The following is a 15492-nucleotide window of genomic DNA, read 5'->3' as shown; positions in this document are numbered from 1 at the left end:
TTTTTTTTTCTTATTTTTTTTTCCTTATTTTTTTTTATTTTTCTTATTTTTTTTAGTGAAATAAAATGAATTCCATTGTTTTTTTTCAAATTATCTTCTTTTTTATTTTTTTTAGTGAAATAAAATTTCAACATGAACCTTATTATTATTATTATTATTATTATTATTATTATTATTATTATTATTATTATTATTATTATTATTATTATTATTATTATTATTATTATTATTATTATTATTATTATTATTATTATTATTATTATTATTATTATTATTATTATTATTATTATTATTATTATTATTATTATTATTATTTATTATTATTTTTTTTATGGCATCTTTGTAATTATTATTATTATTATTATTATTATTATTATTATTATTTAAAAAAGATGCATTTACAAACATAAAAAAATTGATTTCAAAAAGTTTTTGTAATAAATATAATTACTAATTATAAAAAAGGGAAACTTTGATAAAAAAATCCCGAGTTACACAAGGGTCATTATATAATTAATCCACTTGTTTTTACTTTTGTTATTAAGATATATAATATCTTTTCCTTAAACATCTTAAATATTACGTCTCTCTTTCTCACTTGCTTTCTCTCAATATTAAAAAAATTAGATTTTTTTTAAAGGGGTAATGGCAAATAGGCCCATGACAAGGGCACTTAATTAAAAAAAGGGACATCCAACTTTTTTGTTTGGGTAAATTACACACACCCCCCTGAGGTAAGCTTAAATAACTGTAAGGTCCCTGTGGTATCGATAATTACATTCACCCCCCTGAAAGGTAGATAAAAACTCTAACGGGATAATGCATTGGATACATTATTCCGATAGGGTTCTAATGGACTATTACTTTTAGCTAGTTGTGGAGATAACATAGAGTTATGGGGAGTTATGGGGTGACATGGCTCCCCCAATATTTTTTAAATCACCCATAACTCTTAGTTGTCTTCACCACTTCCTGAAACCAATAGTCCATTAGAACCCTATCGGAATAATGTATCCAATGCATTATCCCGTTAGAGTTTTTAACTACCTTTCAGGGGGGTGAATGTAATTATCGATACTGCACAGGGACCTTACAGTTATTTAAGCTTACCTCAGGGGGTGTGTGTAATTTACCCTTTTTGTTTTTCAAATAAACCCACCCCATTCAAACTTATTTGCAAATAAGGAAAATCCCTTTATATATACCAAAATTACCCCCAATTCATTGAAACCCAATTCAACTCCAATTTCATGATTTACACCCCAATTTAGCCCAATTTCATCAATTAACCAATTTTAACCCTAATTTCAATTTTGACCCCAATTTTAACCCTAATTCTTATCAATTCCACCCATTATGCTCTAACTTCTTAAATATTACACATTGACCCCGGATTTAAACAAATATATCACATTAACCCCCAAAATTTTTTTTTTTTTCAGAAAATAAATTTTTTTTCTGAAATATTTTTTTTCCGGCCAGATTCCGGCGTTGACCGCCGGAGACCGCCGGTCTCCGGCGTTTGACTTTTTTTTTTTTTTTGAATTTTCGTTTTCCTGAAATTTTTTTCCGGCCGGTCAACGGCCGTTGACGGCCGGGTTTCCGACGTTGACTTTTTTTTTTTTTTTTTAATAATTTTGTTTTTTCTTAAAAAAAATATTTTAATTAATTTTACTGTCTTGGCTGCTAAATTACTGTCTCCGGCAGCTATTTAACTGTCGGAGACTGTAATTTAACTGTTAATTGACTGTTTTTTTTTACTTCAAAAATATTTTTAATTAATATTACTGTATTCGTTGCTAAATTACTGTCTCCAGCAGTTATTTAACTGTCGGAGACAGTAATTTAACTGTTAATTGACTTTTTTATTCTTAACAAAAAATATTTTTAATTAATATTACTGTATTCGTTGCTAAATTACTGTCTTCAGCAGTTATTTAACTGTCGGAGACAGTAATTTAACTGTTAATTGACTTTTTTATTCTTAAAAAAAAATATTTTTAATTAATATTACTGTATTCGTTGCTAAATTACTGTCTCCAGCAGCTATTTAACTGTCGGAGACAGTAATTTAACTGTTAATTGACTTTTTTATTCTTAAAAAAAATATTTTTAATTAATATTACTGTATTCGTTGCTAAATTACTGTCTCCAGCAGTTATTTAACTGTCGGAGACAGTAATTTAACAGTTAATTGACTTTTTTATTCTTAAAAATTTTTTTAATTAATATTACTGTATTCGTTGCTAAATTACTGTCTCCAGCAGTTATTTAACTATCGGAGACAGTAATCTAACTATTAATTGACTTTTTTATTCTTAAAAAAAATATTTTTAATTAATATTACTGTATTCGTTGCTAAATTACTGTCTCCAGCAGTTATTTAACTGTCGGAGACAGTAATTTAACTGTTAATCGACTTTTTTTTTTTTTAATTTTTTTCCTTACCAAAAAATTTGTTTTAATTAATATTACTGTCTTGGATGTTAAATTACTGTCTCCAACAGTAATTTAACTGTCTTAGACAATAATATTAATAATATTACTGTTCGGAAAAATAATATTCATAATATTACTGTCCCAAACAGTAATATTACTGTCTGAGACAGTAATTTAGTAGTCAAGACAGTAATATTAATTAAAATATTTTTTTCTAAGAAAAAACAATTCAAAAAAAAAAACAAAAAAAAAAAAGTCAACGCCGGAGACCGGCGGTCAACGGTGGTTGACCGACCGGAAAAAAAATTCAGGAAAAAAAAAATTTCAAAAAAAAAAAAAAAGAAAAAAAAAAAAAAAAAGTCAACGCCGGAGACCGGCGGTCTCCGGCGGTCAACGCCGGAATCTGGCCGGAAAAAAAACATTTCAGAAAAAAAATTATTTTCTGAAAAAAAAAAAGTTTTGGGGGTTAATGTGATATATTTGTTTAAATCCGGGGTCAATGTGTAATATTAAGGAAGTTAGAGCATAATGGGTGGAATTGTTAAGAATTATATTATTGAGGGTATTTTAGACTAAAGACATGGGGATGGGCTTAATTGAGAGACTGTTTTTTTTGTGGACTAAAATGCATTTAAGTCCCATGTGATGGGCCTTTTTGCCATTTGCCCTTTTTTAAAATATAACCGGAAGGTGGTGTAACCGTAGAATTCAATACCCAAACACATTATCAACAGTGAAGAAGAAGTAGTAAAAGTTTGTGCCATTCTCAGAGACAAGCTCCAGCCAGTACCCAGAGTACCCGCCGTTCCTTCTATAGATCAACCATCGCAGAAAAAAAAAAAATTCTTGAAGAGATATATAATTCTTGTAGAATTATAATTGTGGGTGTTTTTACACTTGTTTTACTTTTGCTTGAAAGTTATGTTGTTGTTTATCCGAGCAAGAAAGCGGATTTATAATTATACGAAGTAGTTTTCAAGGTTACATAGATGTTATATAATTCCTTCCATAGATCAACCACCGCAGAAAAAAAAATTCTTGAAGAGATATACGATTCTTATAGAATTATAATTGTGGGTTTTTTCGCACTTGTTTTTACTTTTGCTTGAAAGTTATGTTGTTGTTTATCCGAGCAAGAAAACGGATTTGTAATTATACGAAGTAGTTTTCATGGTTATATAGCTTGTTATATAGAGTGGTTTAAGTTTCATGTTTACATATCTGTTATACAGAGTAGTTTTCATGTTTAGTTGTTTACATAGCTGTTAGAGAGAGTGGTTTTCATGTTTATATAGTTGTTTATACAGAGTGGTTTTCATGTCTACATAGCTGTTATATATAGTGGTTTTCATGTTCACATAGCTGTTATACAGAGTGGTTTTCATGTTTTATATAGCTGTTTATACAGAGTGGTTTTCATATTTGTATAACTAACTGTTCATGCAGAGTGGACTACACTAATTCAATAGTGGATTACATTAATAGTAATGTGGATTGTGCTTATTTTATAGTTATTTTTACCTTAATTTCATAGTTATTTTCGATAAATTTAGTGATTTTCAATGAGTATGTAGCGGATTTAAATTTTATTTATAACATGAATCATTTAAAAAACTGAAAAAAAAACCATTAGAATTTTTTTTTGGAAAAGCATAAACTAAAACTGCGTGAGATATGAGATAGAGGAGAATAGGAGGATGGCGTAAGATGGGGAGGGATAGGGGAATTTGCATATCTACCAAAAAAATTAATGGATTTTCCATAATAATGCAATATGATAATTTTTACTGATAGTAAATCGGAGCATTTTGAATAATTTGAGACAATTAGATTTATAACAAATATCAATTAAAAATATGGATTTATTAAGAAGTTAAAATTCAATAGAATGGTTTTGTCAAATACCCCCTATAAAAAAATATGTTGAAAAAATATGTTATTGTTGGAATTATATTTATTAAAACGAGCATTTCTAATCCACATATAGTTGATATTTTGAGGCGACTTTTCATTATTTTTTTCCTATATACATGTATAAAATAAAATATTGGGATAAACACAGTTTGCACCCTTAAATATATATATGAATTGTAATACTTACCCCTAAAACTTGCTCCTTATAATAGAATTAAGGGTAAATTATACATACACCTATAAGGTATGCTAAAATAATTTTAAAAGTCTCTGTGGTATTAGTAATTACAACCACACCCCTATAACTATTACCAGAGCCAAGACTTCATGTCCTGGAAACCGATATGCACTATATTCGTTTCTTGCGGGGTCGACCGTTAATACTACCATAGACGAAAATTTATAAATCTAATATAAAATAATAAGGATTTAACAAATGTTAGGAGAGTCATATCACCCCAACTCTATGTTGTCTCTACCATTGCCTGAAAATAGCAATCTGTTAGAACCATGGCAGAATACTTATCCAATATTTGCACTATTCCGTTACCGTTTCTAACAATGTTTCAGGGTTATTGTACTTATCGATACTACAGGGTTGTTAAAGTTATTTTAGCATATCTCAGGGGTGTAGGTGTAATTTACCCTAAAATTAACTACCTAACCACAAAATTTCAACAACTATACAAAAGAAAGAAAAATCAACGAACGCCATCTACCCCCAACTAAACCCAAAAGCTCTGCAAAAATCTCTGCATCCATCAATGGCGTCCGCTGCATTTCTTCATCTATCGTCGTCAACATCGTCTTCTTTCGCCCTTTCCTTCAAATCAAGCCGACAATCAATTCACGTTTCGAAAAACCTAAGCTTCACGGTGAAGGCCTCAACATCCCTCGACTATTCCGCGCCGTCCAAATCGAAGACCAATCCGAGCAGCTGGAAATGGAAATTCGAAGGGAATTCCGTTAACATCCACTTCGAGCGGCTCGAGAAAGACGGCGGCGCCGCCGATCGGCCGAGGAAGAATATCCTGATGGTGCCCACCATCTCCGACGTCAGCACCGTCGAGGAGTGGAGGCTCGTGGCGGAGGAAATCGTCGGGAAGAACGGTGGGGTCAATTGGAGCGCGACGATTGTGGATTGGCCCGGTCTGGGGTACTCGGACCGGCCGAAGCTCGATTACAATGCTGACGTCATGGAGAGGTTTCTGGTTGATTTTGTTAGTTCTGCTGATAGTCCTATTTCCAGCTTCGTTACAGGTGCGTAATCGTGCCCAAATTTACCTTCTAATTACAAATCTCGATTTTACATGTGCTCTTCGTTTATTATATTTATAAGTTTCTTATGATCATCGATTTAGATTTTGACTACGAATATGGACTAGATTTATGTTCGAAGTGCACACATCACGTAGAGCTAGAAATCAAACCAAGCTACTCGATTTGAGATCGTTCGTCAAAAACTTGTTTGAGCTTTGTTTTGTTAACGTAATGAATTAAGGTTGAACACGTATTTTCGTTCGGTACGATTAGCTCGATAAAAGAAAAATCAAGATACTCGAGCTCGATTCGTTTTCGTCTCGGTTAAAGCTCATTCGAGCTCGACTTTGTTGCTTAAACAAATATGCGTACGGCTCGACTCGATTCGTTTACATCCCCTATATCACGAAATGAAGATTATGCCAAAAACAAAATTTTATTGGATTTTATTCACCGACTCACCAAAGAAATATTTTGTTAAATGAAAATTTTCATTATAGTTTTGGGGATATAGGCTTATAGTCCTAGTTAATGGAGGGTGATGTTTTTCGACTCCTAATCTTATTATCTATGCAACATTCAATTTATATCCGAGGGCATGCCATTGCTCTTATGAAGTTCTAGAACGGTTTTTAGGTTGATTCTTAGTGAACCGATTTATCGAGTGAGAACAAAAACACTCCATTAAGTTGACTCATAGTCAACTGATAGGATTTTTGTTGTTTTAATTGTTGAGAACCTAACGCAGCAATGCAACGGAGAAGATTTAAAGATAACTGGGAATTTTCTCTGTAATTGAGAAGAATGTGATGTTGATGGAAGTTTAAATAGCACTAATAATAGTGAATGACCAATTATTCTGTATTTGCTACATTGAAGTTTGAGAATTTGTCCTATGATGTTTCGTTAACCTCGTAAATATAGATTTAGGCCTCGTTTGGTTATTGTTATTAAGTCCTATTGACTAAGTAGTACGATTTAGTAACTTGTTTGGGTGTCAACATTCCAACTAATTTGAATCCCGCTATAAAAGTTGAAGCCCGCAATTAACTGCAACTATCTACTAACAATTAGTAGCTGCCCTACCCCTACAATTATTTTTTTAGTTAGTTAGTAGATTGAAAAAGACGATTTTGTCCATAAATATTAAAAATTAGGATATGATTATTGTTAAATTAGAGATGTTATTGAAAAATCACATAAAATACAATATTTTAACAATTTTAATATTCGATCTAATACAATTAACCAAACATCTTGCTAACTAAATAAATTAGTTAGTTAGTAGGGAATTGATCCAAAACAGTGTAATCTAATCTAATCCAATATAAGTAAGCAAACGAAACCTTAATCTCATGGTATTATGTTGTTTCTTGACATAGATGAGGAGTATGTGGTCTTTGGAGGAGGGCATGCTGCAACCATTGCCGCCCGTGCTACAAAAAAGGGTTTCTTGAAGCCAAAGGCTATAGCTGCCGTTGCACCCACTTGGGCAGGTCCCCTTCCTATCGTCTTTGGTCGAGATTCAAGTATGGAAACTAGGTACATATTATATCATGTACCTTCTTGTATAGGATAACTCACACTTGCTAATCATGAAAACGTTCTGTATTTTGGTGCATCGGAACTTTGTTGGGGGTGCTTTATTGCTGTCTAGGGTGGAAATTGGAACATAATTTCTGAATTCGCCGATTTCGATCAGAATATTTCCAATTTTGGATAATATTTTTTTCTTTCCGAATTCCAATTCCCAATTTTTTCGATTTTTTAGGGAACATGATTAGAATACATTTTAGATTCTGAATTCCGATACAATTTTATTTTCTGAAAATTCCATTTTTTTCTGTCTCAAAGTTATATTTTAAATATCAATGTTATTATGTTTTTTTTATATTGATCACTAAGAAAATGGTGATTCCAAATTCCACCGATTCCGATTCGAAAGTTTTCGATTTTGGAACAAGTTGGTTCTTTCAAATTACCAAAATTCCAATTTCCAATTTTTATGATTTTCTTTTTGGAACAGAATTGGAATTAGTTCTTCACTTCCGAAAAAAATTGGATTTTTCCTAATAGTGTTAATTCCTATCCAATCTTTCCGATTTCCGCCTCTAAACGATGATTTTGAAATCTAAAAGCCTTTTCTTTTACCACATTCAATTGGCACCATGACAATACTCATTCTTGATTTTATCACTTAATAACTTCTAACTCAATTTCCATCTCGTAAATTTCACAGGTACGGGCTTCTAAGAGGGACAATGCGAGCCCCCGCAGTGGGGTGGATGATGTACAATTTCCTCGTAAGCAACGAAAAGGCAATCCGATCCCAGTACAAATCCCACGTATACGCGGACCCCGAAAACGTAACTCCTAGTATTATCGAGAGCCGTTATGCACTCACAAAGCAGAAAGGGGCCCGCTATGTGCCTGCAGCTTTCTTGACCGGATTGCTGGATCCTGTTACTTCAAGGGAGGAGTTTCTAGAAATATTCGCGGGGCTCGACGGAGTGACACCTGTCCTGGTGATGTCAGCATTCGGAGCACCGAAGAGATCGAAAGCTGAAATGGAAGCTCTGAGAGGAGCGAAAGGTGTAAGAGAATTTGTTGAAGTACCGGGTGCTTTATTGCCTCAGGAGGAGTATCCGAAGGTTGTTGCCGAAGAACTGTATCGGTTTTTGCTCGAGAATTGTTGATTCAAGTCGCGTTTGAGGTAAAGGGGCTTTTACACATTTAGACTTATTTATTTGAAACTTTTTTGTTGAGTTGCAATGTGATTAATACATGATAATTTTATGCTGTTGAAAATATTGGACAGAGTTGATATCATATACGTAAGTTTCTTGGGGTGTATGCTTTCCCATGTTGTATTTATTTTTCCGAAAATGTATTTGATTTCTTCAGTCATTTTGAATCGTTTCTACGACGTGTTACCGCCTTTGTTATGATTTGAAATTGAATCCCACATGCAGACTTGTAAATTGCCAGCTAGAAAATGCTGTTGACTATGCCCGTCAATGGGTTATCTTTCGAATTTTATTCACTAGTTTTCGGTAACTCTGGTGTGTGTGTGTGCGCGCGTGTTTATTTGTCGTTAATGGTATTTAATTACTGCGCTTCATTAGTTAACATGTATGCTCTTGTGTATTATATAGAGGCCGTCTCACGGACTTGTCGGACCATTTTTGCAATTTCCGAAAAATTTAAAACACCTTTCAATAGTAAGTCACTATACATTTTTTTTTTTGCTTCCTTAATTCTATACACGATTTTCTAATCAATTTCAAATTGATTAGAAAATTGCTGCTATATGGACTTTAAACTATGGGAAAAACGTCGTTCTTCGTTGATCGTTTGACGTATACCGAACTAATCTAGTCAACTTGTTCGTTACATGGATTAAACTGCATTAGTGAGCCTAGAATGATCAGAAATTCTGGAATTTTATGCAATTATGAGATGCTAATTAGATGCAGCTATTGATTTTTTTTTTCTAATGAAAACAATTAAAACTTACCACTCATGAAATAGTAGTAGTTGAGCTGTATCTATATGCAATTTGGGGAAAATCACATCAGGGGACAATTGATTTAAAGCTAACTTTATGATTTTAATTTAAATGTGACCATTTCTTGAAACTAACATCTAACCTTACTCCTTAACACCTAAATATCAACCAATTTCTGAGGCTTCCACAGCAAAAAAAAAATTAATGCTGCTGTCGAAGAATCTGTGGTACCAAATCCGAGATTGTAATAGTTCGAAACGTCGAAAGTCAGACAGTTATTGTTGTGAAAATACAAACTAGAGTGTATCTCTATTATGCTGATGATGTGTTTGATAAATTGCCGCTGAAGGGGTCAATTTTCAAATTTATTAGTTTTTGGCTACATCATGTGTGTATGGTGATGCAGTAGTTTCTGACTATTGTGGCCTAATATTTACAATTTTATTTGATCCCTTTTGGCCCTACTACTTTCTTGCAAGATAACAATGGTTTTCTTGTGTTGATCTCTCTTTTTTTTTTTCGAATTATTATCGGAACGTATGAGAGCTAAACGAGACGCATACACGTATGCATTCATTTATTTTAATATTTGTCTTCTATGCCACACTATAAGTTTGGTCTTATTTGGTTACTTTCATTTGTTGTCTTTCTATTCTAGTTATTAAAGAGCCACATAATTGACCTAAGATGTATCAAAAAATGTTCTTGGGTTCACTAAAATACAAAAAGTCATTAAATCATTGAAAACTAGGAGTTATATATATAGCACGGAAATTTCAACTTTTTAACTTATCAGTGTTTCGGACATGTTTTGTGTCTGGTACTCTAGGGCACTTGCCGAACACTTTATGAGCCATTTTGTATTTTATAAAAAGTTAGAAACATGTTTGAATAGCAAATTTTCAAATATTTTTGTTGTTTCCCTATCATTTACATGAATTAATGATCAATTACAAATTGATAACTGATAATATATTTATTTTGAATATATGTCTATCGAAATATATAAAAAATTACATATTAATAAAAACTTATATATGTTTATATAGTATATTTATAAATGTTCCTGTATACTTTTAATAAGTTTCAGTATCCCCATTTTTGCGATATGTTGTGTTCCTGTGGCCGTTTGCCGTTGTTCCATGTCGATGTTTCTGTGTCCGTGTCCGTGCTACATATGTTATATATAATTCTTACTTTTTAGCTATCATTCAAATGGACACCGCTTGAAAATTAAAATTTTAATAAATGTTAAAATATATAATTCGATCAGATTTCAAAATAAATTTTAATAAATCATAAGTTTGTCATTTAAATATAAGTTTTAAAATTTAATTATTTTTATTCCTTTTGTTTTCTTTGTTTTTAGGAATAGAAAAAGGAGGTGTCATTTAATTAGCCGGTGCCCCGAGACGTGGTGTACTCTGATTGGGTGAAATTGCCAGTGTTAAAGAAGAGGTAGGGCCCACATTAACAATCATGACCATATTATAATGTTGTTAGAACCGGACCGAATCGGCCGGTCGGACCGGTTCGACCGTGACCCGGCTTCGAAGCAGTCCGGTCTGACCTCTAAAACCGGAAAAAATAAAAACCGGGGTCAAATGACCAAAATCCGGTTCGACCGGGTAAAACCCAAGAACCGGCGAGTGTTGGCCGAAAACCTACACGCAAGTGCACGTATCGTACAAGTAATATAGTGGACTAAAAGTCCGGATATCGAACCCACAGGGAATATTTAATTATCTAATCCTAGACGCTAAATTCTACCAATTATTATCAAGCCCACCCTACACAGTCGAATTTTAGAGAGAATTAACTAAATTAAACTAAATTAAAAACAAGCAAAAACAAGAAAGCAATTTAAAACGAAGATTTAATCAAGATAAACAAGCCTAGGATTTTATTCTTCCCCCTATGTGATTATTATTCCCCCAATTCCTTCAATTATGCAAGCAATTAACCCGGATTATTAACCTGAGATGCTAAAATAATCATAACCCGCTTCCGCGTGTATTACGATTCTAATACTCTAGATTCAATTACTATATTCCTATGCAATTAATTCTAGAACACAACATTAAGCACAAATCTCAATAATGGTTACCTAAGAGATTAACTATATTCCTATGTTAATACCACAAAGGCTCTTCTACCACAGTTCTAATTATTAACCCGATCTTCCGATTCATGCGATTAACAATAACATAAAATCACATAAGTTGATCAAGTTCATGCACTTAATAAAACAAGTAGAAGAAATAATCCGGAATTAAAACTTGCATAAAATCATAGATAAGGGTTCATAAATCCCACATAGGGTTCCAAATAAAATCCTAGAAAATTAGCTACTCATGATTAAAGGAAAAACACAAATAAAATAAGTCATAAACGATAAATCTATGCTTAGAGTCTTCAAATTCTTCGTCTTCGTTATTGCTTTGTTGCTCTCCAAATTGCGTAAAAAGATCTCAATTGTGTGCTTGGATTTGTCTTATATAGGGTGAAGAACTTGGGGAAGAAGGCAGTTTCCTTGTGCAATTAAAATCCCTTTACTGCGCAACTTCGGAGTCTCGGACGGGGGTCCCACGATTTGCACTAAAACTGGGACGGGGTCCCAGCTTTAAATCTTCAGAATTTTGATTTTTTCACTTTTGGCCCATATTTTCTCCAAAATTGCAGTTTTGACCCCATACTTTTCCAATTCTTCAATTTGTACCTAAAATACAATAAATCAACTTTTTAAGCACCAATTATCGTTAAAACACACCAAAAGCTCAAATAAAAAGGTACGATAAAGTGTAAACATATACACTTAACAGCGAGTCAGTCAAAAAACCCGGTTTTCGGCCAAAACATCTCAAACCACCGCTAAGTTGGTTATTTATGACTAGATTTGAGTGAATCTTCACGGGACTTAGTGATGGGTGGCCAGATCTAGTCATGAGTGGTCGAAGAATTGCTGGATTCGGTCATGGGTGATCGAATAGCGGTGGTGAATTGCCGCATTACAAGAATAAATAATCAAAAAGTATAGAGTATAAGCAAAAGAAATATAGTAAAAAATGGTGTGAGATTGATAAAATTGAAAATAATAGGTGGAAGATTAAAAATGTAAAGAAAATAATATTTTTAAAATATTCAAAATTAATAAAATAATAACATATTAAAAAAAATCAAAACCCGGTTGAACCGGTTCGACCTTATAAAACCGTGACCCAAATGGTCGTCCGGTTCCATGACCGGTTCGGTTCTGACAACATTGTATATTATCCATGAAAACGGATATTACACTAATAAAGATTTGTGTTTCGTTAGGGGACTAAAATAGAAATCAATGTCAAATCCCATAATATATTATTAGCTTGCAAGTCAACACCGCCAGACCCACGAATTCAAACATGCATTCAATCTTTTGTCGGGTTGCGGGTCCATCTCCCTCTCTCACACACACAACCCGCAATCAGATCCGTATAAACAATCAATCATATACCGGATCGAGTACAGGCTAAGGGGGGCCATGACCCCTCGGCGTTTATTAAATCCATATTTGTTTATATAGAAATTTATAATTTTTTCGTGTATAGAAAGTAGCATTACCATCGTCCATAGTGTTTTCACTTTTCACTGCATACTTACTGATATAAAATTCTGCCTTCGCTAGTGAATGTTGGAAATTTTATTAACTTTTTTTAATATGAAAAATAATAGTAAAATATTTTTGGAAATGTATTTAAACCACCTAATAAATAAAAATGTTAAAAGGGATATTTTTTTCAAATGAAATTGTTCATAGGGTTGTGTTATTTTTTCACAACCATTGAAAATATATAAATAAATCCCCTCAATGATTCGTTTAAAATCCCTTATCAGAATCATTAGGTCTGGAAATAATTTTAGTAAAAGAAATTGTAACAGTCTCATCCCAAATTGCAAAAATATTGGAATTTGTGTGTCAACTTATAAGAAAGCCCTATTTCTCTGTTTCATCATTAGTTTGGATTAACTGTTTCACCCTTGTTATTCTATTTTTAATGAATGTTTACTATTTTTTTTAACAATTGCTATTTTAACCATTTTTCGGGCTATAGCATATTGCTTGAAACTCTTTATGTACTTATCGATTTTTGATCTATCGACAAGTTGGGGGTCCAGGCCAACCCCCGCCCTCATCAGGTATCGTTCTTCCAGAAAATAAATTTTGTTTATAAGGAAGCCTCCTATTACGACCGACATCAATACATTTGTTAGAGAAATATAAATCAATTTACATTTTTTATTTAGTTAAGCATTAAATCCTTAATCAAATCACTAATAAAAACTTGATTGAATCTAATCAAATCACCTAATTAAGGCTGAACTAAATCAAAAATGTAAATTGATTTATATTTCTCTAACAACCTTTGATGAACTTTTAAGGTGGGGCAAGCTTGTGACGACCCGGTTATTGGCCTGGTCGGCAAGGGGCCCAGTGCGATGGCGTTACATAAATATTGTTCATCATTCTTTTTGGTATGGTTCTATTTTATTTTTATAAATTTGCCAGTTTGTTAAGTTTTTTGATAATTATATATTATTATTGATTAATAGTTTCACGATCGATGAGTTTAAAGCTAAAACATATGTATGAGAAATATCTTTGAATATATTATAAACCCATTTTGAATTTGCGAAATTAATGAACATGATATGAAGCTAGCGACACATCATCTTTGTTAATATTTTTATGTGATTCTTTTTAATTGAAAATTATAACAAAAATATTTTTATTATTCTAACGTTCCCAATTTTGCATTTTCAAGAAGTTTTATAGATTAATGATTAAATTTTCCATTATCTTATCTTATATATAAAAGAAAGAAACGCTAGGGCAACCCTAAGAAACCCTAATATCATATTTGTATATTTCCTTTATTATTTTTTATTTTTATCTCTTAAATATTGTTTTAAATATTATTTTAGATTTGTATCTCCTAAACATTATTTTCGGTTCTTATCAAAATTTTCTCTCCTAAATATTATTTTAAATATCATTTTCGAATTTTATCAAATTTATATCTCCTAAATATAATTGTAAATATTATTTTTGTTTTTAGTAGATTTTTATCTCCTAAATATTATTTCGATTTTTGTCAGATTTCTATCTCCTAAATATTATTTTATATATTATTTTCGTTTTTTATCAAATTTTAATCTCCTAAATATTATTTTCAAATTTCATCAATTTTTTTATCTCTTAAATAATATTTTAAAGATTGTTTTGAGTTTTATCAGATTCTTATCTCCTAAATATTATTTTCGATTTTTATCATCTTATATATAAAAGAAAGAAACGATAGGGCAACCCTAAGAAACCGTAATATCATATTTGTATATATTTTCTTTATTATTTTTTTTATTTTTATCTCCTAAATATTATTTTAAATATTATTTTAGATTTGTATCTCCTAGACATTATTTTCGGTTCTTATCAAAATTTTCTCTCATAAATATTATTTTAAATATCATTTTCGAATTTTATCAAATTTATATCTCCTAAATATAATTGTAAATATTATTTTTGATTTTTAGCAGATTTTTATCTCCTAAATATTATTTCGATTTTTATCAGATTTCTATCTCCTAAATATTATTTTATATATTATTTTCGTTTTTTATCAAATTTTAATCTCCTAAATATTATTTTAAATATTATTTTCAAATTTCATCAAATTTTTATCTCTTAAATATTATTTTAAATATTGTTTCGAGTTTTATCAGATTTTTATCTCCTAAATATTATTTTCGATTTTTATCAGATTTTTGTCTCCTAAATATTATTTTTAAATTTTATCAATTTTTTATCTCCTAAATATTATTTTAAATATTATTTTCAATCTTTATCAAAAACATTTCACCTAAATATTATTTTTGATTTTTATCATATTTTTATCTCCTAAATATTATTTTAATAATGTTTATTGAATTTTATCAACTTTTATCTCATTGACATTAATTTAAATATTATTTAAGATTTTTATCTCCTAAATATTATTTTCGTTTTTTATCAGATTTTTATCTGGTAAATATTATTTTTCGATTTTTTATCAAATTTTTATCTCCTAAATAGTATTTTCGATTTGCATCAAATTTTTATCTCCGAAATATTATTTTTGATTTTTAACAATTTTTTATCCCCGAATCAGCCCAATCACTCCTCTCCTATTTTCAGCCATGAATATCTCTAATGCACAACCAATTAAATCTCCCAAGTATTAATTATCATATTCCCAAAGACGGACGATTCCCAAAGACTTCCGACTCTCAACAGGTTCAACTTTTCTCTTCCACTTCAACAAATTTGTGTTTTGTCTTCTTATTCATATCCAACC

The 15492-nt window shown here is 31.2% G+C and overlaps 1 protein-coding gene across 1 annotated transcript; it reads left to right on the top strand.

Moving 5' to 3' along the window:
* Positions 1–5020: 5020 nt before the first annotated feature.
* On the top strand, positions 5021–8520 carry LOC105972585 (alpha/beta-Hydrolases superfamily protein). The gene is made up of 3 exons (XM_012997550.2): positions 5021–5613; positions 6996–7155; positions 7853–8520. The coding sequence occupies exons 1-3, from the start codon at positions 5118–5120 to the stop codon at positions 8307–8309; spliced, it is 1113 nt and encodes a 370-aa protein (XP_012853004.2). The 5' UTR covers positions 5021–5117; the 3' UTR covers positions 8310–8520.
* The last annotated feature ends 6972 nt before the right edge of the window (positions 8521–15492 follow it).

This window comes from Erythranthe guttata, chromosome 4 (genome assembly GCF_056151865.1).
Source record: "Erythranthe guttata isolate IM_541 chromosome 4, IM_541, whole genome shotgun sequence".
NCBI lineage: Eukaryota > Viridiplantae > Streptophyta > Magnoliopsida > Lamiales > Phrymaceae > Erythranthe > Erythranthe guttata.
Note: the sequence above shows the minus strand (reverse complement) of the source record. Positions and strands in the feature narration are given on the sequence as shown.

What these genes read in the sequence shown, in the direction of transcription:
- LOC105972585 (XM_012997550.2), top strand. Translation starts at nt 5,118, where the DNA reads ATGGCGTCCGCTGCATTTCTTCATCTATCGTCGTCAACATCGTCTTCT. An exon ending in TATTTCCAGCTTCGTTACAG is followed by an intron (nt 5,614 to 6,995) that starts GTGCGTAATCGT and finishes TTCTTGACATAG; the next exon opens with ATGAGGAGTATGTGGTCTTT. An exon ending in GATTCAAGTATGGAAACTAG is followed by an intron (nt 7,156 to 7,852) that starts GTACATATTATA and finishes TAAATTTCACAG; the next exon opens with GTACGGGCTTCTAAGAGGGA.